Below are 26,529 nucleotides of genomic sequence, written 5' to 3'. Positions count from 1 at the left end.
GAGTCTGTTTGCAGAACAGTTATACTGTATCCTCAGCATCATCGTCATAATCATCATCATCGTTGTTGTTATTATTTTCCCCAGAGCCCTGATGAGCTCTGGCTGATGGTGGTGCTGAGGATTGAACCTGGGGCCCCAGAGCCTCAAGCAGGAGAGTCTGTCTGCAGAACCCCTATGCTGTCTGCCCGGGCTCCTGGTCAGGCTCCTGAGGCCTGTTGAGGCTGTGGGCTGACACAGGGAGGATTTTCCCAAGTTCCCTGGCTTCTCCAAAGGCTCTGGCAGTCTCCTGCCTACAGGGATGGTGTCTGAGATGCGGTGCCGAAAGGTGTGCAGGGCCTGTGAGAACCACCTTACCCACCCTCTCCCACCCCTGGGTCTCTTCCCTTTGCATCTTTAGTGGACTTGGCTGTTTCTTCATAAGGAAGCCTGGAGTTGAGGTCACTTCCCCACTGGTTTCCATTTGCTTTGCAGTCTCAACCCTCAGCCTTCTCTGCTGCTGTCCCTTCTGCAGACGTGTAGTGACATCCTTCATGGTGTATTCTACACATCAGCTAGCAAGTGGGTTAAAACACTTCCAGGAAGAAAGCTCTCAGCACCATGAACAGCACCCAGGGAGCCCCATGGAGGGTGGGCAGGGATGTGTGTGTGTGGGGGTCTCTCTTCTCTCTGTCTCTCCCTCTCTTCTCTCTCTGTATCTCTTTAAATAAGGAAAATGATTGGGTCAGGGAAGTCACTCAGTACTGTTGCTCACGTGTAAAGCTAAATGACTCCTTGCCCAACTCCACACTAGTCACAAAAAGAAAAAAAAGGAGAAGGGACTGGGGAGACAGCATAATAGCTCTGCAAAAAGGCACTCATGCCTGAGACTCCAGGAGCCAGCTTCAGTCCCCAGCACCACCATCAGCCAAGAGTGAGCATTGTTCTGGTAAAACAATGATGACAGTAATAAGGACCAGGAGGAAAATGATAAAATAGTAGGATGAGTAAAGAAATAAGCCTGTTGGGCCAAGGAAACAACGTAGTGGTTCTTCAAAAAGACTCTCATGCCTGAGGCACCGAAGACTCCAAGTTCAATCCCAGCACCACCGTCACCCAGAGTGAGCAAGGCTCTTGACGCTGAGTGGGTGGGGGGTGGGGGGAGGCCTGTGAAAGAGACTTTGAAAGGTCACTGGAAAAGGAAGCAGAAAACCCAGAGTTACCAAATGAGGGAGAGTTTCAAAGCTGCCAGTGGGGAGAGGACAAACACTGAGAGGCTATGACTGTGTGACTTGATGGAGCCTATGGCCTCCTGGGGTCCCTGCTGAGTGGAGAGGAGGCAGGTGGGAGACAGGTCACCCTGACTGAGGCAAGACCCACAGGCAAACCCAGCCGCTGCTCTGGAGGAAGGGGGCAAGAAGCAGAAGGCGGCACAGCTGTGAAGCAGGGCTGCCAGCACCAGGCTCTGTGCTCAGTTCCGGCACTGATCGCCATAGCGCAGTGCTTTGCCTCTCTCCTGTTGACAGATGCCTTTTGGTTCTTCATTGTATTTTGATAGGACAGTGAGAAATTGAGAGAGGAGGAGGAGGAGGAGGAGGAGGAGGAGGAGGAGGAGGAGAGACCTGCAGCCCTGCTTTACCCCCACCACAGCAGGTGGGGAGCTGGGGCTTGAACCTGGGTCCCAGCGCATGGTAAGGTGTGCACTCCACCAGGTGCACCATGGCCCAGCCCCTACACTTTTTTGGTTTTTGCCTCCAGGGTTATCGCTGGGGCTCGGTGCCTGCACTATGTACAAATCCACTGCTCCTAGAGGCCATGTTTTCCCATTTTGTTGCCCTCATTGTTGTTGTTGTTATTGTCATTGTTGTTATAGCTGTAGTTGTTGTGGCTAGGACAGAGAGAAATGGAGAGAGGAGGGGAAGATGGAGAGAGGGAGAGAGAAACACCTGCAGACCTGCCTCACTGCTTGTGAAGCTTCCCCACTGCAGGTGGGGAACTGGGGGCTCGAATTGGGATCTTTGTGCCGGTCCTTGCACTTTGTGCCATGTGCACTTAACCCGCTGCACTACCACCCAGCCCCAAACCTTTTGTTTTTTTTTTTTAAAGCAGGAAACAGTTGGCTAGGAAGAACTCCTGTTACCCAGGCCTTCGGAGGGGAGGCCCTGGGGGGCAGGTTCCCCATCTTAAGCTGAGCAGTAATACTGCTGGGCCCTGGCAGTGTGCTGCCCTGCCTGGCTGTGGACCTGCCCAAGCTGCTCACTTCCCTCCTTTCCCCTCCCCTCTGCATTGGAGTGTTGAGGGAGGGGGCAGGGGATAGGGCTTCTTACCACAGCCCCCCACCCCCACCCATGGGTATAACATTGTGCTTTAGCAGTGCCCTTGGTTACCATGGGAACACCAGCCCTGAGTCCAAGAGATGGATGGGGTTTAAATCACGGTTGGCCAAGCCAGTGAGTGTGTGTTCCATAGCAGAGAATCGCTCCTGACACCCTGCGAGTCTGGCTGGGCCCTGCGGATATTTATGTCTCTGAGCCTGTTTGGGGATGGACTTTCATTCCTGTGGTCTCACTGGTGTAGCCCTGTAAAAATCAACAGCCCCGACTCCGGACCTAATCTTAACCCACCATGAAATAGTCTCAAATGCCAGACACCCCCAGACACTGACTTCTGGGGCATCCAGGGAGCAGTGTGCTCTGCCGTCTTAATGATCGTGGCTGGTGTACTGAGCCGTTCACCTCCACTGGCTCCCTGCCACCCTGCAGGACTGGGATCTGCCATGTGCCCCTGAGCCTGTTTCTTGCTGGGGGGTCAGGACTAGAGCCCCCGCTCCATCATGCCTTCTCTAGCTTGATCATCGTGGCTCTGTGTGACCTCGAGCTCTCTCTGCAGCCAGCCACTGAGCAGTTCTGCTGTGCCTGGGGCTCCGTCATGGTGGCTGGGGCTCCATCATGGTATCTGTCTGGGGCTCCATCACGGTATCTGTCTAGGGCTCCATATGGTGGCTGGGGCTCCATCATGGTGTCTGTCTGGGGCTCTATCACAGTGTCTGTCTAGGGCTCCGTCATGGTGGCTGGGGCTCCCATCATGGTGTCTGTCTGGGGCTCCATCACGGTGTCTGTCTAGGGCTCCATATGGTGGCTGGGGCTCCATCATCATTGTCCCTGTCTATCATGGACCCCATAACCTTGCACCTGACTGCATGGGGTCCATCATTATTGTGTCTGGGGCTTTATCACTGTCTGTGTCTGGGATTCCATCATGGTGCCAGGGGCTCTATCTTGTTATCTGTCTGTGGATCCATCACTGTGTCTTGGGCTTCACCATCATTACTATCTGTGTTTTGTCGGGGTTGCGTCTCGGGAGAGAGAGAGACCAGGAACTCGTGGCGGAGCGGGAACGCAAATCTTTATTCATGCGGATGCCCCAGAGTCAGTGTGAGCACAGCGGGTTTATGCCACGAGGAGCTAACAAGATGGCCGCCTCCCTCTATGCACGCCAGCCCTTCTCCAGCTCTTCTCCAGGTCAGGACGCAGAAGAGAAAAAAAGGGGGCGAAACCAGGAACAGCAGTGGGTTTTATAGGGTAAAAACAGAAGTGGCAAGTCGGAATGGAATTGGCTAGGGAAGAGGGTGGAGAAAAGAAAAAGGCATTCTGGGAACTTCCTTAGTTGTGGATCCTGTAGTTTTAGCTGGGGGAATTAGCAATACCCTGAGGGGATAATGTGGTGGGGGATATGTAAATAATACTTGCATGGAAATATAGTGGTTTGTGGGCCTTGCCAATGTTCAACCACATCTGTACAATATCCCAACAGTGTCTGGGGCTCCATGATCAGTGAATGCATCTTTCTGTATCTGGGGCTCCATCATCATTGTCTGTATCCAGGGCTCCATCATCATTATGTCTGTCTGTGTCTGGGGCCCATTGTCATTTTTTATCTGTATCTAGAGCTCTGTGACTATTGCATCTTTCTGTATCTGGAGCCCCATCATCATTGCATCTCATTGTGTCTGAGACTCCATCATTGTTTTGGGGCTCCACTGCCATTGCATTGTCTGTGTCTGGGACTCTCTCATTCTTGTGTCTGGGGACCCATCATCATGGCGTCTGGGCTCCATCTCTGTGTCGTGAGCTCCATCATCATTGTTTATCTGTATCTGGGGCCCCATCATTATGGTGCCTGGGCTGTATCACTGTATCTGTGTCTGGGCTCCATCATCATGGTGTCTGAGATGCCAACCTTGTGCTGGTCTGCACTTAGCATTTTGTCATTGTATCTGTGTCTGCGGCTCTGTCACTGTGTCTGTAACTGGGGCTCCATCGTCATGTATCTGAGACTCTGTCATGTATCTGGGGCTCCATCATTATGCTCAAGGCTCCACTGTTGCACCTGTCTGTGACGTCCCAGCTCATTCATCAGCACCCTTCTGGGAGCCAGCTCAAAGCCCACACACAGGAGCCCCAGTCAGTGGCTGGGGCCTCAATGGGAGAGCCAGCCCTGCATCTGCAGAGGAGGGGGCCTGCTGGGAACTTGGGACCCATGGCTCCAAAGACCCTGGGCCAGGTGTGGGCCAGGGCCTCTCTGTCCTGCTGCTTTTCGCTGGGCTATGGAGGCCTGACTGTGCGCATACATGGGTCAGTATGGTCTCTCTCGGTCTTCACAAGAGGCCCTTTACCACTGGGGAAGCCCAGCCCAGAGTTGCGGCAGGTATCTGAGACGAGGGAGGCAAGGGGGCTGCCCCTCAGCCAAGTCTCTGCTGTGTAGACAGACAGTGTCGTTCCCACTGTGTGAAGTGGGGACTCAAATCAATCCCTGAATCAGAACCCACTACTCAAAGGGACTGAGCCCTCAGGCTGCATTTTTAAAAATTTTCTTTTGATGTTTACAGAGACATTTTACCACTATATAGTATATTTGTATACTTAGTTTATCTTTATTAGTGATTTACAAAATCACAAAATAACAGGGGTACAATCCCACTGTTCCCACCACCAGAGTTCTGTGTCCCTGTTCCTTCCATTAGAAACTGCAGTGGTTCTCCCAAGGTCACAGATATGGGCTGACTATTTCCATATCTGTCTGTCTGTCTATCTATCTAACTACCTATCTATCTCTCTAGATTTGCCCGTTTTTTCCTACAGACCTACCTTCTCAAGTCACACCTCCACCTGTTAGTACTTCTGAGTATCCTTTCCTTGTTTCCTTTCTCTCTCCATTGGAAAGAGTTCAAAGCCCTGAGGTCATCTTCCCCTAATATTTCTCCCCCTCTGAGAGTATGGACCAAAATTCTTTTTGTGGTGTAGAAGGTGGGAGTTCTGGCTTCTGTAATTGCTTCTCTGCTGGACATGGGTGTTGGCAGGTGGATCCACACCCCCAGCCTGTTTCTACCTTTCCCTAGTGGGGCGGGGCTCTGGAAAGCTGGGGTTCCAGGACCCATTGGTGAGGTCATCTGGTCAGGGAAGTCAGGTTGTTGTCATGGTAGCATCTGCAACTTGGTGGCTGAAAGTCCGTAAGTTATGATGCAGGAAAAAATGTTTAATAAATAGGAACCAGAAAGTAGCTAGTAAGTCTATTTTAGGTGTGTTCTTAGGGTCCGTGACTTGAATGATTTTTGTTTTTACTTCACCTCGTGGAGGTGAACTAAAAATATCATCTAGGAAGATGCGGTCAGAGTCAAGAACAGTGCTAGAGCCCTCAGGTTGCATCCTTATCTCATCGTACACAACACTCAGACCGACTAAGACATTGGATTTCCAGAGGCCACTAGTCTGTATAAAGTGCCCAGGGCTGGACTTGAACCTGGGTCTGGAGTCAAGGCTAACCACTATGAAAATGAATCATCTAGTCACTGTGCTGTGGGGGACAGAGAATTTCATCCTGCCAGAGGCCCTTCGTGCTAAGTCCCAAAAGTCAGTCGGGGCAGCTGAACCTCTCCTTGCCAGGTGTCAGGGAGGAAAGAAGGAGAAAAGACACAGACTGGAGGCGGCTGGGCACCATCTGTCCAGAGACACGGGAGGATGTGGTGGGGGGCCTGCCTTCTGGGGGGGCTGGGTGGTGGGGAGCCTGCCTTCTGGGGGGGCTGGGTGGTGGGGAGCCTGCCTTCTGGGGGGGCTGGGTGGTGGGGAGCCTGCCTTCTGGGGGGGCTGGGTGTTGGGGAGCCTGCCTTCTGGGGGAGCTGGGTGGTGGGGAGCCTGCCTTCGGGGGGGGGCTGGGTGGTGGGGAGCCTGCCTTCTGGGGGGGGCTGGGTGGTGGGGAGCCTGCCTTCTGGGGGGGGCTGGGTGGTGGGGAGCCTGCCTTCTGGGGGGGGGGCTGGGTGGTGGGCAGCCTGCCTTCTGGGGGGGGGGCTGGGTGGCAGTTGAGTTCAGGCTGGGGACAGATGAATCCAAGCGTGAACTGGCCTTTTCCTGATGGTGCAAGCCACAGACCAGATGTGCACCTTGTGCGGCCTCTGTGTCTGCTTGTGAGATGGGGGGGGGGGAGTGGACTCTAGCGTGGAAGTGGATGACATGGGAACAGAGAGCACTGTGCTCAGTTCCTGCCTAAGAGGACCTTGGACAGGAGCTGACGGTGGGTGTGGTCAGACCTCCTGGCTCCTGCCCCAGCAGGTGGGAAGAGGAGCCTTATTCCCCAGTGCCTAAGACACTTGCTTTCCTGCCTAATACCCCCTCCCCCTGCCCCCTGCAGTTGGCCTCTGAGCCAGCCTGGAGGAGAACCCAGTGGCCTTGGTTTGTATTGTGCTATGGTGAGAGGGAGCTTCCTGTGGAGGGCCCTTCACTGTGTCTTCATTTGTGTGGTGGGAGAAAGCTCATTGGCTGCCTGGAGGTTTTCAGTAAATCACAGAAAGGCCATAAGAAGGGCCAGGCAGTGGCACACCTGGCTGAGTGCACACATTACAGTACGTGAGGAACCAGGTGAAGCAGGGCTGCAGGTGTCTCTCTGTCTCTTTCCCTATCTCTCCCTTCCTCTTAATTTCTCTCTGTGTCTATCTAGTAATAAATAAATAAAATATTTTTTAAAGATTTATTTTTTTAAAAAAAGGCTATGGGACAGACAGGTCCTATGACAAAAAAAGAAATGGAGTATATGGTTCCTGAGTGAGTGAGTGGTATATGGTACCTGAGTGAGTGAATGAGTGAGCGAGTGAATGAGTGAGTGAGTGAGGTATGTGATTCCTGGCTCTTTTCAGCCAGTGAATGCCGGCCCAGAAAGTGTGACCTGCCCAAGCAGCCCAATGTGTAGTTTCTGTCCCGGGACTTGAGGTCTGGTCCCCACACCACCTTCTTCCCCCACCTGCCCAGCCCAGCCCCCTTGTCCCCAGAGACACAGGGCAGGCTGGGCAGGCTTCCCACAGCATGGCACCCCCAGTCATTAGCCAGTCACCCTCCCCCACCCTGGAAAGAAATGGAAGTGGGGGGAACCCCCCCACCATTTAAGTTTCAGCATTGGCATACAAATGGCTAATTAGTGTCAATTAGAGCAGGAGACACTGTAATTGCCACCAACTGTGTTAACCTTTGTATTCAGAGGGACTTGACCTCTGGGGAAATCCAACAATATAAAGAAAAGGAAGAAAGAGAAAAAGAGAGAGAAAGAATGAAAGAAAAAGAGAGAAGGAAAGAGAAAGTCCTTAGCCAAGGGTGTGCCAGCAGCCTGGTTTCTGGGGTGTGTGTATGTGTGTGTGTGTGTGTGTGTGTGTGTGTGTGTGTGTGTGTTCGGGGGGGGGGGGTTCTTGACAGGCCTTGTGCCCCATCCCACCTCTCTGGGTCTGAGCCTGGACCTGTCATCGCCTTGTCACTCTGTCAGTGACCTTATTGTGTCTGTCACTGAACGGGACACAGTCCAGTCCGGCAGGATGCCGGAGCCCTGCATGACCTTCCTGCTGAGCCCAGGACCTTAGCCATCCTGAGAGGGCACTGGGCTTGCCAGGGAGCTCTGTGCCCCTGACCTCCTTCACCCAGAGTCCAGTATGGATGGGTGTGTCCTTGCAAGTCAAACCTCTCTCCCACCTGCAGGGAGGACACTTGAGTGGTGAAGCAGGTCTGCAAGTGTCTCTCCCCCTCTATCTCCCTCTCCCTTCTCAATTTCTCTCTGCCCAGTCAATTAGAAAGAAAAAGAAAGAAAGAGCTTTTAGGAACAGTGGATTCAGAGTGCAGAAACCAAGCCCCAGAGATAACCCAGGCTAAACAAACAAAAAAGTTAAACTGGGGGCTGGGTGGTGGTGCACCTGGTTAAGCACACACACTACAGTGAGCAAGGACCTGGGTTCGAGCCCCTGGTCCCCAGCTGCAGGGGGAAAGCTTCACAAGTGGTAAAGCAGGGCTGCAGGTGCCTCTCTCCCGCTCTGTCTCCCCCTCCTCTCTCAGTTTCTCTGTCTCTATCCAGTAATAAATAAAAATTAAAAAGTCAGAGCTCTGATGCTTTTCTTCTAGAACTCTCCGTTTGTGCTTCCCTATGGGAACCCTCACTCCCGTGGCACAGAGCTTGCCCTGAGTGCCTAGCCTGGGTGCCTCACGCTGCTGACAGAGGGGTAGTTCCATCCCACAGACAGCTGTGGAGCCCACCTGGGGGCTACAGGCTGCTCTGGACACTGTGGGCACAGCAAGCCAGGCAGAGGACAGAAAGCACTCTTGCTCACTCGCTTGCTCTCTCTCCCCACCCCCCAACTCTGCCTGTAGAAATGAAGCTCACAGCAGCTAGAGAGTAGCCTGGATGCTGGGTGCTGCGTGCTGGGTGCTAGGAGCCAGCTGGGTGGCACAGATAAGTGTGAGTTGGTAATAGGGAGGAGGTGGGTGCTCAGCCTCTGGCTGACACAGTCTCCCCCATACACTATAGAGCGCCCCAGGGGGCAAGATGGCCCCTGGGACATAGCACCCTGACTGGAGGACCCTCAGCATGGGGGAGGGACACACCCACCTCATGCACTGTGGGTGGCCAGCAGCCTGGGATGCAGGCTCGAGACAAAGAGGTATGAAAAGGCCGGCCCCCAGTGGCCGGCGGCCTGCCAGCACCCAGGAACCTGGCACCGCGGAGGAGAGAGGTGGGGGTGGGGGCTGGCCAGCTACAAAACACAGGGGTAGAGCCAGGGCCAGCCTCTGGTCCCAGGCTCCCAGACTCTACTCCAGGCCTTTTCCCTCGCTTCCCCAGTGTGAGCTGTACTGGGCTGGAGGGTCTGTTTCTAGAACACGGGTCACATATGCTCTGCCTGGGGCTGTCACATGTCACATATCACAGGGTCCAGAGAGTAGGGGTGTATGGCCCCAAGGCTGCAGGTGGAGAGAGGTATAGGCTCACAGTAGACTTGGGATCAAGTGGACAGAGATACTGATGGGGTACTGGGACACTGAGGACAGTCAGAGGGGGTGTGACAAGTTTCTGTGCCACCTCTACACCTTCCCTGCCCAACGCTGCTTCTCCTCTGTCCCCTACGGGCCAGACTGTCCCCTACAGAGGCCCCCCCCACACACACCCCAGGCCCATCCTCTCCCTCCTGCTTCTCACTCACAGGAGACACTGTCAGCAGTTCTTCCCTGGGCCACAGGCCTGGCTCTTAACAGGGTCTGAGAACCCACAGGACCCCACAGATACATGGACCCCACAGGACATGGATCCAGTTCAGAAGTCGGTCGGGTTTATAGCTGCTCCAATCCCAGCAGCCCTGGCATGGGGCCCCCTGGATGCCCATCCACAAGGGATGGGGTAAAGAAGGTGAGGGTCTATTTGGGAAAGATGAGCAGAGGGCTCTGAACCCCAATTTCAGCAGGACCCAGAGAGAGAAGAGGGAAAAGGAAGGACACTCGGGAGTAGCACATGTATAGGTGCGATTTAGAAAGGAAGAGAAGGCAGGGCCATAGGGGAAAAACGGGCAAACACATATATAAATACAAATATAAATAGTTCTAGAAATAACAGTCAACCCTTATCTGTGACCTTGGTAGAACTGCTGTAGCTTCCAAAGGAGGGAATGGGGACACAGAACTCTGGTGGTGGGGACGGTGCAGAATTAGACTCCTGTTAATGTATGGCTTTGTAAATCAATATTCAATCACAAAAAGGAAGGAGGAGGAGGAGGAGGAGCAGCGGGTTACAGGCTGTTACAAAGATGTAGTTGGGCCCAGCATAGTCGACAGTGCACTGCTCTGTTATGCACATGATCTGGGCTGAGCCTGGTCCCCACTGCACTGAAGGAAGCTTTGCTGCTATGGTCTCTTTCTTTCCCTACCTCTCTTGAAAAAAAAAATTAAATAAATAGTAATAAAAATAAAGGATGGAACTGGCAGTGGCCATGATCAGTGACATTAAGCTAGGAAGTGCAAGGTGGTCACTGGGTGCTTTCACTCAGGTGTGGGCACTCAGGAACAGCACACACACACACACACACACACACACACACACACACACACACACACGCCCTGATGATGATGGAGGTCAGCAGAGGGGTGCAGGTGTTGGGAGCAAGTTGCCCAATGGGTCTGAGGCTGCGGTGCTGGGGGCGCTGAGCCACCATGTGTGGAGGCCAGAGACACGCTCGGGACACCTGTGCTGTCCTCAGCCAGTGATGGAGCAGCAGGAACCTGGCCTGGTAGGGGTGGGCAGAGGGGGGCACACCAGAGCCTGTGTGCTCAGGACTGGCTCCTGGGATCAGTTGGAAGCTGTGTGTGACAGCGTGTGACACCACCTGTGAAGTTGAGGCAATCAAGGGTTAACTCCCAGACAGAAACGCAAGGGCTCACTTCCCCCTTGTCCTTTATTGGGGGGGGGGGGGATTAATGGTTTACGGTGGACAGCAAAATGTAGCAGTTGGTACATGTGTAATGTTTCTCAGTTTTCCACATAACACTCTTAATGCCCCACCTAGGTCTTCCTCCACCATCATGTTCCAGGACCTAGAAGCCCCCCTGCCACCCCAGAGTCCTTTACTTTGATGCAATGCACCAAACCAATGCCAAGTTCTGCTTTGTGTTTCCCTTTCTGTTCTTATTTCTCAACTTCTGTCCAGGAGTGAGATCATCCCATATTCATCCATCTCTTTCTGGCTGATCTCACTTCAAATGATTCCTTCAAGCTCCATCCAAGATGAGGCAAAGAAGGTGAAGTCATCATTCTTCATAGCTGAGTAGTATTCCATTGTTCATCTAGACCACAACTTTCTCAGCCACTTATCTGTTGTTGGACACCTGGGTTGCTTCCAGGTTTTGGCCATTACAAATTGTGCTGCTGTGAATACAGGTGTACACAGATCTTTTTGGATAGGTGTGTTCCTTAGGATTGATCTCCAGGAGAGGAACTGCAGGGTCGTAGGGTAGGTGCATTTCTAGCCTTCTGAGAGTTCTCCAGACTGTTCTCCACAGACGTTGGACTGACTGATATTCCCACCAGCAGTTCAGGAGGGTTCCTTTGTCCCCACAACCTTTCCAACATTTGTTGCTGCTACCTTTTCTGATGTATGACATTCTCACAGGAGTGAAGTGGTATCTCACTGTTGTCTATTTTCATTTCTTTGACAATAAATGACTTGGAATATTTTTTCATATGTCTGTTGGCCTTTAGAATCTCTTCTTTGGTGAATACTCTGTTCACATATTTTTCCCACTTTTAAATGGGGTCATTTGTTTTCTTGTTGCTGAGTTTGGTGAGCTCTTTCTATATTTTGTTTATTAGCCCCTTGTCTGATATATGGCATGTAAAGATCTCCATTCTGTGAGGGGTCTCTCTGTTTGGGTGGTGGTATTTATTTATTTTATTGCTGTACAGAAGTTTGGGTTCATTTCTTAGTGAAAGAAAAATGCAGTTGGTGGCCACCTCCCCCTCCTCCCAGCACACGCAGAGGAGGGCTTCCTCCTCCTGTTACCCAAGTGGCCTTGTCAGTGGCCTGAGAATTTGCTCTTTTTTATTTTTTATTTATAAAAAGGAAACATTGACAAAACCATAGGATAAGAGGGGTATAGCTTTCCACAGTTCCTACCACCAGACCTCCATATACCAACCCCTCCCCTGATAGCTTTCCTAGTCTTTTTTTTTTTTTTATTTATTCCCTTTTGTTGCCCTTGTTGTTTTATTGTTGTAGTTATTATTGTTGTCGTCGTTGTTGGATAGGACAGAGAGAAATGGAGAGAGGAGGGGAAGACAGAGAGGAGGAGAGAAAGATAGACACCTGCAGACCTGCTTCACCGCCTGTGAAGCGACTCCCCTGCAGGTGGGGAGCCGGGGTTCGAACCGGGATCCTTATGCCGGTCCTTGTGCTTTGCGCCACCTGCGCTTAACCCACTGCGCTACAGCCCGACTCCCAGCTTTCCTATTCTTTAACCCTCTGGGAGTATGGACCCAAGGTCATTGTGAGATGCAGAAGGTGGAAGGTCTGGCTTCTATAATTGCTTCCTCTATAATTGCTTCCCTGCTGAACATGGGCATTGACAGGTCAATCCATATTCCCATCCTGTCTCTCTCTTTCCCTAGTGGGGAAGGGCTTTGGGAAAGTGCGGCTCCAGGACACATTGGTGGGGTTGTCTGTCCAGGGAAGTCTGGTCACATCCTGCTAGCATCTGGAACCTGGTGGCTGAAAAGAGAGTTAATATACAAATCCAAACAAACTGTTGGACAATTATAGACCTAAAGGCTGGAATAGTGCAGGTGAAGCGTTGGGGGGTCCTCCATTTTGTAGATAGCTAGTAGGCATATTTTAGTTATATTTCAAAGGGCCTGTAGCTGTACTAGTGGTTTTTTTTTTTTTTTTTTTTTGCCTGAGTCTGAAATCTGATATGTAGGTGAATCCTAATTATTGTCTGGGGAGATGATGTCATGGCTGGGAAAAGGACCAGAAGGCTGGATCAGGGAAGAGAGTAGCTCCCTAATATGGGAAAAGGGATATAAATATTACTGTAAACCCCATCAATTTGATGTGATCTGGGGCCCATAATTAGCTTAGGAGCCTATGTGACCTCTACATCCCTCTAGAGCTGAGCTCACATTCTGTGGTCATGAAGAGGAACATTCCATGTTGCCCCAGTATAGACCCATTTTCCTCAGGTGTATCCCTTCAGAGGATGGAACATTCTCTACCATTGTTGATCTGAGAATTTGCTCTTTCTACCCCAGAGTCTGCTGACCACCCAGACAAGGTGTCCTCTCTGCACAAAACAGAAGAGACAGTCCCCTGTGCAGCTGGTTGCTGTGAGTGACTGTGGGAAGGTGGTCACTGTATAAAGGGCAGCGCCGTGGTGCCTGGGGCCCCGCGTCTCCTGTGGTCATGAGTCCAGCTGGGTTTGCGGTAGCACAGACACAGCTTCCTGCATCCCAGCCCCGGGGGGGCACTGTCTGGGAATCTGACAACAATGCCATATGTGAGCACACACCTGTGCAGCCGTTAGGTGCCATCTTCTGATGACAAGGTCTGCCTAATGCCTTGCCCAGGGGCAGTGGATGGTAATGCTGGCTGTCTGGCCCAGAGAAGTGGATGGGATGGGGCTTTCTAGAAAGCTGAAAGCTGTAACAAATGCTCCCTGCCACCATACTTCCCCAATGGCCTTCAATGCCCCAGCCCAACTCCCCACCCTCAGTTGACAAGGGCAGGTCATCAGCCAGTGCCCACCCTCCCAGGGCTCCCTGTGGAGCCTGGCTCCTCTGCTCTGTGGTCTCTGGACCCTCAAGCCAGGTGTTCCCATACACTATGTTTTTTTTGTTTGCTTTTTATTTTTTGTTTAATTTTGAAAAATATTTTAATGGGAGAGATGTGAAGGAGTTTGGGGTGGGAAGAGACACCAGAGCCCTGCTCATCTCTGGCTGATGGTGGTGCTGGGGATTGAACCTGGGATATCGGGGCTGCATGGTGGCACACCTGCTTGAGCATGCATGTTACAATAAGCCAGGACCCGGGTTCGAGCCCCTGCTCCCCACCTGCAAGAGGAAAGCTTTGCAACTGGTGAAATAGGGATGCAGGTGTCTCTCTGCCTCTCTCCCTCTCTATCTTCCCCTACCCTCTCAATTTCTGGCCACCTCTACCCAATACATAAAGATAATAATAAAAAAATTAGAAAAGAAAAACTAAACCTGGGACCTCAGAGCCTCAGGCAGGAGAGTTTTTTGCAGAACCATTATGCTGTCTCCCCAGTCTCGTTGTTGTCATCATCATCATCATCATCATCATCATCATCATCATCATCATCATCGTTGTTTTAGCCAGAGCCCTGCTCGGCTCTGGCTGATGGTGGTGCTGGGGATTGAACCTGGGACCTCAGAGACTTAGGCATGAGTCTCTTTGCATAGTCTTTATGCTATCTCCCCTGCTAAATAAATATTTTTAAAAATGTGCCATAAGACTGAGGCCACAGAGCAAACTGGCTGGTGGGCTGAGCCTGCTTCCAGCGAAAGTGACCCTGGGCGCCGCCGCAGTGATCCGTCCACTCCCAGTGGAGTTGACCCCATGAGCCAAGTCTCCTCACGGTGCCCCAGGGGTGGAGGGCTGAGTCTTAGTCGGGCTTTGGGCTGTCATGATGTTTCAGCTGTTTGTTGTCTAAAGGTGTGTGCATAGCAGGGCTGAGCTCAGCTCTAGGAACAGCTGGAGTCGGGTGCTGGGCCCTCTGGGAAGTCACTCTTCTGCCCGCCGGAGACAGCAGTGGAGGGTGAGCCAGGGATGGGATGACTGGGGGCTTCTCGTAGCCTGGCCAGTCCTTCATACGCCCACATGGCCTCCAGAGAAGCAGAGATTCGCCCCCACTGTCGGCTCCTGGACAAGAACCCCAGCTCTGTTGACTTGTCACAGGGGCTTGGTGCAGGCACTACAAACCCACTGCTCCCAGTGGCCATCTTTTTTCCTTTTGGTTTTCTATTTTATTGAATAGGACACAGAGAAATTGAGAGAGGAGAGAGAGAAAAAGAGGAAGAGAGACAGAGAGACACCTTCAGACCTGCTTCACGGCTCATCAAGCTTCTCCCTGTAGGTGGGGACTAGAACCTGGATCCCTGAGTGTAGTATTATATATGCTTAATCCTGCGCGTCACTGCGTGGCCCCCCTGACCTGTGATTTTATTGTCAGCACTTGAACTACAACCCCCCCCTTTTTTTTTAGTCTTCTATTGGATCTGTGTTCTCTTCTCTCCCTTTGGCATATGCTCTGGTGAGCTGGAGGCTGCAGACTGCTGGGTGGGGCTGCGAGTCTGTCCCCCAAGACAGATGCTCACTGTGGGGTGCGGGCTGGGTCTGGATGAGATATCCCAGGACTCAGGCTGTGTCTGCAGAACCCCTGATCACACGCCCAGCTGGACCGTACTTCCTGCATCCCTGAGAAACAGAGAGGAGAGGCAGCAGCCAGCCCTGGAGCTCCCCCTGGTGCTGTCCATGGTGCTCCCATTTGGCCCCAGGGCTCGAACCCAGGGCCTCGTGCACAGCGAGGCACACAGCCCCCCTGCTGAGTCAGCTCCAGACCCCTCTTGGTCCCCATCTTTGGGGGTTGGATTTGAATTCCCGCTTTTTCACGTGTCGCGGCAACAGCACAGGCATGCCTAGAGATAGCAGCCTCAGCTCTGCGGGCAAGGCTTGAGCTTAAAGAACAGCTGCTCTGTCATTGGCTGTGGCGTCCCCTCCTCCTCCAGTCACAGGGCACTTAGCACCAGTCACCAGGCTCAGTCCAGCTTGTGTAGGATCTTCATTAAAGGGAAGCACAAAGAAGTATGGAGACAGAAACCGCTACAGCTGCAGGGGCGGGGGGCCTCGCTGGCTGCTGGCCCATAAGGTGCTCCGAGCGCGATTGGGACTCGCCTCCATCCTCCTCCATCCACATGTTCCACAGCCTGAGCTCCTGCTCGTCCTCACCAACCCCAGCTGTAATGTCACCTCCTTGGAGAAGCCCTCCCTGACTGCCCTGTCTCAATGTCCCACCCCCGCCCACCTCACCAGGCACACGCCTCAGCTGTGGAGTGCACTTTTGGTCTGCCTTTTCTGAACATCTGTCCTGCAGAAAAGAGAGAGCAGAAGCTTCCTGTGGAGGGCCAGGCAGTGGGAGGCCACACCCAGTCAGAGGCCCTGCCTGTGGAGGGTGAGAGCCATCCAGAGTTAGTGGGGTTCATGTCCAGGCCGGGGGGGGGCCATGGCTCCTAACTGGGGAGTCTGAATCTCCAGGCCACTCAGACTGGGAGGGGAGCTGGTGGGGCTCCGAGATTTCATCAGTATCTCAGCTGTGTCCCTGCTCCTGAGTGTGACAGGTGCAGCCCTCATTAGCTGGCACAGGCTGTCTGCACAGGACAGCATGACAGATGTAGCCCTCATGGCTGATACGGGCAGCCCACATGGACAGCACCGAGGGCTTGGAGGGGAGAGGGCGATGGAGAAAAGCAAACCAGAACTGGGGGGCACAGTTCCACAGGCCCAGGGGAACCCCAGGATGGGAGCCCTCATGCTCTGTGAAGCCTCACTGTCTCCACTTAAGTAGGAAGCTGGGAGGTGGTGTACACATTACCATGCTCCAGGACCCCAGTTCAAGCCCCAGTACCCCACCTGCAGGGAGAAAGCTTCACGAGTGGTAAAGCAGGGCTGCAGGTGTCTCTCTCTTTGTCTCCACCTCTCCTCTCAATTACTTTCTGTCCTATCAAATACAATAGGAAGAAAAAAGGGGGGAATGGCCACCAGGAGTGGTGGATTCTTTGTGTCTACACTGAACCCCAGTGATTACCCTGGTGGCAAAGCAAAAAGCAAGCAAGCAAACAACAAAATCCTCATGTGGGCAAAAGCTCAGAGCAGGTTTGGTTCCTCTGGTGCCCTGGAGCCCCAACAGACCCCAGGGCAGGAAAGAGTCCAGCCACGTGCCTCCCAGCTGACCACAGTGGGCTGAGACCAGGCAGACCTGGGCACCCCTGCCCGCAGCCCCCACCCACCCTGTCAGTGGTCTGCTTCCCTCTTGTCCTGGTCTCTGCTGTGCAGGTGTGATTCCCAGGAAGAGCGGCACCTTGAAAACTGTGCTCTGAACTGGCTGGTGATCCGGGACCAGGCTGCAGAGGGCCTGCAGGTGCGCTGCCAGTTGGTCCACATGTGGCTCTGGGCTCAGTGGGCACAGCTTGTGTGTTCGTGGAAGCTCCTGAAGTGTTTGAACAGCACTAGAAGCCAGCCTAGGGCTGCCTGCCTGAGCTCTCTCCTCCATAAACTAAAACCAAGGTCCAGTGTAGCTCACCAGCAACCATATACCTTCCCATCCCTGAGGCCCCAACTAGAGCTCCAGTACCTCTGGGGAGCACCATGCACAGCACCCAGTGAACCCCATAGAGAGTGGGCAGGGCTATGGGGTCTCTCCTCTCTCAGCACCATGCACAGCACCCAGGGAACCCCATAGAGAGTGGGCAGGGCTATGGGGTCTCTCCTCTCTCAGCACCATGCACAGCACCCAGGGAGCCCCATGGAGGGTGGGCAGGGCTGTGGGGTCTCTCCTCTCTCAGCACCATGCACAGTACCCAGGGAGCCCCATGGAGGGTGGGCAGGGCTATGGGGTCTCTCCTCTCTCAGAACCATGCACAGCACCCAGGGTGCCCCATGGAGGGTGGGCAGGGCTGTGGGGTCTCTCCTCTCTCAGCACCATGCACAGTACCCAGGGAGCCCCATGGAGGGTGGGCAGGGCTGTGGGGTCTCTCCTCTCTCAGCACCATGCACAGCACCCAGGGTGCCCCATGGAGGGTGGGCAGGGCTATGGGGTCTCTTCTCTCTCAGCACCATGCACAGCACCCAGGGTGCCCCATGGAGGGTGGGCAGGGCTATGGGGTCTCTTCTCTCTCAGCACCAAGGGCAGCACCCAGGGAGCCCCACGGAGGGTTGTCAGAGCTGTGGGGTCTCTCCTCTCTCAGCACCATGCACAGCACCCAGGTGGCCCCATGGAAGGTGGAAAGGGCTATGGGGTCTCTCCTTACTTTGCCTCCCTCTTCTTTCTCTGAAAAGACACAAGGAAACTTAGGCCATGGAGGGCCATTCAGAACTATCGTAGTTGCTGGCTGAGTTCCTGGGTGTGTTTCTTGTGCCTGTAAGCAAACATCGTGATAAAAGCATAAACGACGTATCCCAGTGAGCAGAGCCCTGAAGCCAAGCGCTCGAATTGTGGCAGCTGGTCTCCATTAGGACCTGTGCTTTCTGAGCCCTGGGTCTTGGCCCGTTGGTGAATCGGGGTTCGAGGACCATGCCCAGCTTTGGATGTGTGACTTGCCCTGTGACAGGGTGTCGCCTGATGCTGTAGCTCTGGGCAGACAGCCCTGAGTGACCCACCCTGGGGGCAGGGAAAGGTGGTGTCATCCACTGCAGATGGGGTGGGGGGATGTCTGCACTGGGGGCACACTGATGCCACTGCCTTCACGGGGGGGGGGGCGGTCAGAGGCCCAGCAGGCTGCCCGGGGTCACTGTCACTTCACCTGCGCTGACCTGCCCCCATCCCTCCCCTCAGGTTGTCTACGTCACAGCCACCTTCCCTTACGTCATGCTGCTGATCCTGCTGGTCCGAGGCGTCACGCTGCCTGGGGCCTCCGAGGGCATCAAGTTCTACCTGTACCCTGACCTCTCCCGGCTCTCCGACCCCCAGGTAAGAGGCGCCTGCCCACCTACCACCAGCCAGCCGAACCTCCAGCCGACTCTCCTGCCCCTCCTCAGAACAAGCAGGCTCAGGGACACACGGACAATCACAGTGGCCAGAGCATGCATGGCCTGGTGACATGTATGCTTCTTTCTCAGGGCAGGAGGCCCCCATTCCTGTGGTTTCTCAGCAGCGAGGCACCTGTGTGAGGTCTGTGGCGAAGGCTGGCAGGGTTGGGTGGGCTGGGGCTGGGGCTAGGGCTAGATCTGCCAACTTTCCAGTGCCGTCCATAGTTAACTGGAAAAGCGCTCCTGCATGCCAGAATTGCCGTTCAGACCGTCTCTGCTCGTGTGTGTTCAAACGAAACCAGATCTCGTGTGTGACTATTTCATTTACGATTCTGGACTGTGATTTTTAACACGTTCTTTATAGCAGGTGGTATGTCTGGGGTCGGTAGGCGTAACTTATTCTTCACACTCACCGTGCGTCTCACTTCATGTCCCGTGACTGGGGATGGAGCACGCTTGTGGCATATAGAAAAGTGACAGTCACCCTGCTCTTTCCAGATAGGCAGACAGACCACAGCACCAAAGGTTCTTTCTGTGTGTTGGGGGTCAGGGATCAGGCCGGAACTTTGGTTACACACATGGCAAAGCAACACACTGTCCATGTGAGCTATTTGGGGACCTTAGTTTGTCCTGACTGGTGATACCAGGCAGAGTTTTAGCCAGGGAGGTGACTGTGGATGACCTACAGATGGAAGGATGCGGTCGAGTTCAGCAATTGCCTCATGGGAGCAAAAAAAAAAAAAAAAGACAAACAAGGTGCGCTCCAGGACCCAGTTCGAGCCCCTGGTCCCCACCTACAGGGGGAAAGCTTTGCAAGTGATAAAGCAGGGCTGCAGGTGTCTCTCTGTCTCTCTCACTCTGTCTCCCCCTCCCTTTCAATCTCTGCCTGTCTCTAGCCAACACATACGTAAATATAATTTTAAAAATTTAAATGCAAAGAAAGCCTCACACATCCTCCTCAGGCTCTTGGGGATCGACTTTAAGTGAAAAAGGAGGTAAAGAAACGAGGTCCTGTCGATGTCCATGTTCAGCGGGGAAGCCATTACAGAGGCCAGACCTTCCACCTTTTGCACCCCACAATGACCCTGGGTCCACGCTCCCATGGGATTAAAGAATAGGAGAGCTATCAGGGGAGGGGTGGGATACAGAGCTCCGGTGGGGGGAACTGTAACCCTCTTATCCTATGGTCTTGTCAGTGTTTCCATTTTATAAATAAATTTTAAAAAAAGGTCCTCAAATAACCAGATTTTATTTGACTTCACCTAGTCCCTTCTTTCCATCTTCATCTTATTTTATTTTGCCTCCAGGGTTATCACTGGGGCTTGGTGCTGGCACTGCAAATCCACTGCTCCTGGTGGCCATTTTTTCCCTTTTATTGGACAGAAAAGAGAGAAATTGAGAGTGGAGGGGGAGATATAGAGAGAGAAAGATAGACACCTGCAGACCTGCTTCACCGCAAGTGAAGTGTCTGGCTGCAGGTGGGGAGTGGGGTCTTGAACCCAGATCCTGTGCAGGTCCTTGTGCTTAGTACTACGTGCGCTTAACCAGGTGTGCCACCGCCCACCACATCCCCATCTTCCTTCCTTCCTTTCATTCTTTCTTTCTTTCTTTCTCTCTTTCTCTCATTCTTGTCTTATCCATATGAGCACAAAAAGGCCAGTCCTCAACCTTCTAGAACCTGCCTGGCAGCTTCCCCACCTGAGAAGGCAGGTCTGCAGTTGTACCTCGTGGCCAGAGAGAAACCGAGTCCTGCTGGGGGCTGGCTTTCTCTGTGGGGGTCACTCACAGAAGGAACAGACTGGGAGAGGTGAGGTCAGTTGTCTCCAGTAAGGTGCTAGCTGTGGGGTGAGTGTGGCCACTGTGCCTGATTCTCTAAGTGGTCAGGGCTGGCGGCATGCGGGTGTGGGGGGATGTGTTTGCTGACTAGACCCCTCTAGGCCCGGGAACTGATCTGCCTCTGCTTCTTGTTAGAAGCTCCTAATTCCCAGACCAGTCACCCAGAATCAACTCTCTGGGGGGTGTCCCCCACGTGTCAGTGTCTTGTCAAGGTCCCCAGGCCCCCGGGGTGTGAATGGCTGGAACCAGAGCTCTTCACCTGGGTGGGGGAGGCGTCACACAAGCCGTGTACTGTAGATGCAGCTCCTGCCCCCACCCTCTGCCTGGGGCTGGTAGAAGTGCTTTGGGGTACAGGCTCATGCCTCTCGGATCAGCTCAGGAATCTCAGGCAGAGGCCCCCAAGGAGAAGGACATTAGCTCCTGGTCCCCTCAGCCCCAGGCTCCGAAGAGGCTCAGAGGATGGAGAGTTTGCAAGTTCTGCCCAGTGTGGGGTCCCCACCGTCTGCCTGGGGCCTGCAGACTCCCACCCTGTCCCCTCAGCGCCCACCTCCCTGGCCTCCTCCTCCAGGTCATTAGCTCAGAGCACCTCTAAGAATTCCTGGACCCCTTGGAGGCCTGCTGGGAAGCCAAACTGTCACAGCAACTTTCTGCAGGCAGGAGACGTCAGTCAGCTCAGCCTCTGTGACTCATTTTGCCAGGCTAAATGCCCACCACAGATGCCCAGCCTCTGTACCTCATTTGTGAAGCCTTCCGTTATCAGTGAAAGAGTCAGGCCTGCGTGTGACACACTTTCTTAGTGCAGCTGCTTCCCGAGCACCCCATGCATGACCTCAAGGCAGCACTGAGGGTGTCAGGAAAGCGAGCATGAATGTAAGTGTCCCTGCCCTGTGAAATCACAGTCCGGGTTCGAGGAGAGAGCTGGGGACAAAGTGCAGGCTCGGAGCTTGGAAGACGGTGGCACGAGCCATGGAGAAACATGGAAGTAAAGAGAGAGCAGGGGTGACACTGAAGTCACTCCCCCAGTAACTGGGGGGATCACTGTGAAAGGACAGGGAGAGGAGGCATCCCTCCCTACTGTGCACATAGTAGTTGCTCAGTACGTTGTTTGCTGAGTGAATATACAAGAGCCAGAACTATCTTGGCTTCTGCAGAAAGCTTTGGGAAGGTGAGAGCTGAGTCCCTCGGCTGTGAGTCTGTGAGATGCAGTGTGTCCTTGCTGGCCAGGTGTGTGAGAGTGAGTATCCCAGAGCAAGCTGGGACAGCTGATTTTCTGGGTGAAGATTCAAAGAAGTCACCCCAAAGGGACAGGACAGCTCTTTACAGCTGACATTTCTGGGAGCCTCAGTGTGTGGCAGGAAGGGCCACTCTGGGCAGGACCTTCTGTGAGAGCACCCCAGAACTTTTTCTAAAAAGATTTTTACTTCTTTAGTATTGCATAGAGACAGAGCGACATTGGGATGGACAAGGGAGACAGAAAGGGAGAGAGAGATGGACACCTGTAGCCCTGCTTCACCACTTGTGGAGTGGGGAGTGGGGGATTGAACCTGGGACCTTGTGCCCTGCACCACTGTGCTCTACCGGGTGTGTCACCACCTGGCCTCAGTCAAGACCTTTCTTTCAGTTTGCTTCAGGGACTAGAAGGGGGGTGGCTGGACGGACGACCACACGAAGTTCACACAGCGCTCTTGGTGGCTTCTCAAACTTTGGCGGTGGCGCACCCAATCAGGGGGTGGTCATTCAGGGGGCTGCAGTGCAAGCGCAGTACTCAGCTGGTAGAGGGAGCTGGATCAGAGAGGCTGAGCTACCTGCCTGGAGCCGCACAGCAGCTCAGCACCCACTTAGGGCTTCGATCCAGGGTTCCTGGGCTCTGGGCAGGAGAGATTCTCAATGGTGCACATGGGGGATGGCGCAAGTGGAGTGGAGGAGAGACAGTGGGTCCACACCACTCGGTTCCAAGAGCTTCTGTGATGGAGCAGGGCCAGGGCCACTGGGCTGGGTCCCCGCCCTCCCTTCAGCCAGCCTGGTCTCTGAGTAGTCTTCTCCCATCTGGGGCCCAGGTCTGTCCTGCAGTGGCTGCCCCATCAGAGCACAGAGTGTGGAGTCTGGTGACATAGTTGTTGGAGGAAGACTGTTCTTCTCAGAACTGTTGGCTCTTCTTATTTCATTTTAGACTGTGTGTGGTACTGGGGCCTCATATGTAAAAGATAGCTCCGCTTTATGACAGATGTAGCATTATGTTCCAGAGAAAGAGAGAGAGAAAGAGAGGAGAGACCCCCACAGCCCTGCCCACCCTCTATGAGGCTCCCTGAGTGCTGTGCATGGTGCTTCTGTGAGGTGCTGGAGTTCGCACCTAGGCCTTTGTACTGGGTAAGGAGCAGGCTCCGGCAAGTGAGCTATTCCCTGACGCCCCTAAAGTGATGTTTTATTTTCTTGTGCATCAGAAAATGCCTGGAGTGCCCCCACTGCATAAGCACTTGACTTCACCATTTTTATTGCTAAACATGGATGGGCATACGAATATACATGTCCACACACAGATGTCATGCATGTCACAGAAAGAGTCACTATGGACACAGCATCATTCATGCAGTGGACAGGCTGCTGGCAGGAGATGTGGGTCCTCACCTAGGGTGGGGAGAGGACTTCGGGGCCATGTCTGGCAGGGCACCAGGACCTAGCTCTCGGGGCTGGAAGAGGCGAGGGGCCAGTCAGCGAGACCCCCACCCGCCTCTGTCCCCCCTGACTGGTCTTCCCTTCAGCTCTCCCCAGGCCACACCCCCACTTAAAGACCCCTGAAGGAGTGACAGGCTTGGCTGGTCTGGGGGTGTGCTCACCCTTGTTTGTTAGAAGGTTCTAGAAATTGCAGTGTTCGGGCTTTCCACTGCAATCTCTCCCATGGTGGCCAGAGAAATGAGGATGAGAGAAAGCTGAGCTGAATGAGTGAGGGAGTAAAAGGGAAAGTGATGAATGAATGAATGAATGAATGAATGAATGAATGAGTAAATGAGTGAGTCAGTGAGGGGATGACTGAGTGAATCAGCAGGTGAGTGGGTGAATGCATGAATCAGGAGTGAGCAAGTAAATGAATTAATGAACAAGTGAGTGAACCAGTAAGTGAGTGAGGTAATGAGTGAATGAGGTGAAAGAATGAATGAGTGAAGGACTGAATGAGATGAGCCAGCAAATGGATGAATAAGTGGATGGATGAATAAGTGGTGAAGGAGTGAGGGAATCAGTGAATGAATGGAGGAGTCAGTAAATGAACAAATGAATGAATGAGTGAATAAACTGGTGGATGAATGAGTGGACAGATGAATGAATGCAGGAGTGAGTGAATGATGCTCTTGGGCCCCTGGGTGAATGAGACTCAGATGGTGACACCCTGTACACCCAGCAGGCAGCAGGCTGCAGTGAAATTGGGGTTGGGTTGGAGGTGGGAGAAGGAACCCGGGGTCTCGCCTGGCCGAAAGAGACCTCTTCGAGGCTCAGTGCCCCCCAAGCTCCCCACAGGGAACCCCAGGCCCTTCCAGTTCTCATCTCCATTGCCTGCCCAGGCACACACAGTAGGCCTGTAGAGGAGGCAGGGGCTCCCCCTCTCTCTGCCTGCAGGCCACTGGCTCTGGGCAGGGAAGTCAGAGCCCCTGACTGGGGTGGGGGTTCCCTGAACCAGGCCGGTCTCCCCATTGTGCAACCAGCAAATTAAGTTTCTGTCAAGAGCTTGAGGGACACAGCAGCCGGCTCCTTTGTGTGGCCATTTGCATTCCGTGCTCAGCTGGGACTTCCCAAGCTGCTATTTGTCCTCCTAGTCAGCCCCGTGTCTGCTCTGAAGTGCAAAGTGCTTCTACCCTCCCCCTCCGCTCCCCTCCCCCTCCCCTCCTCCTCCCCCTCCGGGCAGATTTTTATTTTTCCGTCTTTTCAGCAGCTCGCAGGAAACCCCGTTCTCCCTGCCCCAGATTCCTGCCCCGCTGCCTCCCTCCACATTGTGTTTCGAGTGTGTGTTTTCAGGGGAGAACAGAAGGGCCTGTCAGGGATCCAAACCCAGGCCGGTTCCCAGGGCCGTCCAGCCCAGGCTGCTCAAGTTCCGCCCCCCGGGGTGGGGGTGGGGGGCTGGAGCTCCGAGGCCAGGGGTCCAGTTTGGGCCTGGTGGGGTGGACAGGAGGGTGCCCCAGCTGGGAGTGTGCCACCCAATGCCAGCCCCCACCCCCACCTCCCCAGGACAAGTCAGGGAACAAGCGGACTCTGGGTGCAGACTGCAAGTGGCCTGGATGTGAGCCCATGGACTGCTGCCACCTGGTGGTGGTGCTCAGACTGCAGGTGGTAGGGACATTCACACCAAGATTTGCATACCATTTGCATATTATTAAGCATTATTATTATTATGACAGCCCTGCTCTGCAAGGTCCTGCAGACCTCAGTGAGAAGGAGGCCACTCTGGGGCTCAGCTCCCTTCAACTTCCTTTGGTCCAGGGTTAGAGTCACTGCTCTGCCCGCGTGCACCCCCCAGCTGTCCACTGAGCAGCGAGCAGGAGAAGACAACTGACACATAGGTGTCTTTCCTTTCCCCAGAGTGGGAGACACTGACATCTCCTGGGAGAGAGGAGGTGGGCGTACTGGCCTGTCCTGGCATGGCCAAGTCCCTGAGAGTCCCCTAGAGCTGACCAGGGGAGGGGAGTTTCAGCATTCCCAAGTACACCACCCAGAGTCCCAGCATCTCTGGGCCCTCCCTCCAAGCCCCTTCAGCCACAGCTTCAGGTTTCTGAGGTTCATGTCCAGGTGGGCTCAGTGCGGCTGGTGGGCCGCAGGGACCCACAGGGCGGCCACACTGAGTCTCTCTGGACAGACAACTCCAGGTCCCTAGCTTTGCAGACTTGCCGTGTAACATGTCACAGTCAGTCAGCAAACGCCAGTTCCTGGGGAGCTCTGGGTGAAGCCAGGGCTAAGGGCTGTGCACGCATACACACATCCCCCCCCCCCGACAGGGACCCCACGTCAAGTGCTGCCTCATGGGTTCTGGAAGGTTTGAAACCCATGTTCTCGAGGTTTCTCAGAGAGGACAGTTTCCACGGAGTTAGGGCCCCTGCCTCGTGCTGGTTCACCTAGTGCTTGAGCCCAGGGACTGACACGCTCAGTTATGCCTGCTTTCTCTGAGCTCCCTCAGCCCAGCCCTAAGCCAGCAGTCCTGCTTCTGGAGCCTGTGGGCATCTTAAGGTCAACAGGACTGTTCTGCAGGAATCCTCAGTCTCAGCCTGGGACGTTGGTGATACCCCCTCTCCCCAGTAAATTGGCCAGTGCCAGATTAGCAATTAGCCCTCCTGTGGCAAAGAAACCCCTCACCTCCTCTTGGGGACAACTCTCTACTCACTTGATGTCCAAAGCTGAGACATTCATTCATTCATTCATTCATTCATTCTTGCATTCTTGCATTTGCTTGTTCTTTCTCGGTGTATCTGCACTGACCTGTCAGTGCCCCAGGCTGGCAGTGACCACCAGGCTTGAACTCTCACTAACTCACACGCAACTTAAAGAACTCAGACAAAAGCCAGCCTCCCTGGGCTCCCAGCCACGCAAACACACACATACAAACACACCTACCACCTCCTCCTTGTCAGACACAGGAAAATCCCCCACCTGGTAGCTATTCTCTGCAAAACTTCGTGTCATCCTTTTTTTTTTTAACTTTTTTTTAATATTTATTTTATTTATTTATTCCCTTTCGTTGCCCTTGTTGTTTTATTGTTGTAGTTATTATTGTTGTTGTTGTTGGATAGGACAGAGAGAAATGGAGAGAGGAGGGGAAGACAGAGAGGAGGAGAGAAAGACAGACACCTGCAGACCTGCTTCACCGCCTGTGAAGCGACTCCCCTGCAGGTGGGGAGCCGGGGTTCGAACTGGGATCATTATGCCGGTCCTTGTGCTTTGCGCCACCTGCGCTTAACCCGCTGCGCTACAGCCCGACTCCCCGTGTCATCCTTTGAAGTATTGTCCTTATGTCATTTGAAAATACTTGTAAGAGGTAAAGCATTTGCCAGTGGGACTGAGCAGGGATGTACCTAGGTGTCTCTCTCTCTGTTTCTCCCATCCCTCTCAATTTTTCTCTGTCTCTATCAAATAATTTA

General features: G+C 53.6%; 1 protein-coding gene across 1 annotated transcript in view; it reads left to right on the top strand.

Annotated features, from left to right (window-relative positions):
• The window catches only part of SLC6A11 (solute carrier family 6 member 11), a 102,523-nt gene that overhangs the window by 33,955 nt on the left and 42,039 nt on the right, over positions 1-26,529 (top strand). Inside the window, exon 6 of the mRNA XM_007517145.3 lies at positions 18,384-18,518. Coding sequence (XP_007517207.2) covers positions 18,384-18,518 — 135 coding nt within the window. The remainder of the gene's footprint in view (positions 1-18,383; positions 18,519-26,529) is intronic.

This window comes from Erinaceus europaeus, chromosome 21 (assembly GCF_950295315.1).
Source record: "Erinaceus europaeus chromosome 21, mEriEur2.1, whole genome shotgun sequence".
In the NCBI taxonomy this organism is placed as follows: Eukaryota; Metazoa; Chordata; class Mammalia; order Eulipotyphla; family Erinaceidae; genus Erinaceus; species Erinaceus europaeus.
This window is presented reverse-complemented; position numbering and strand designations above follow the sequence as displayed.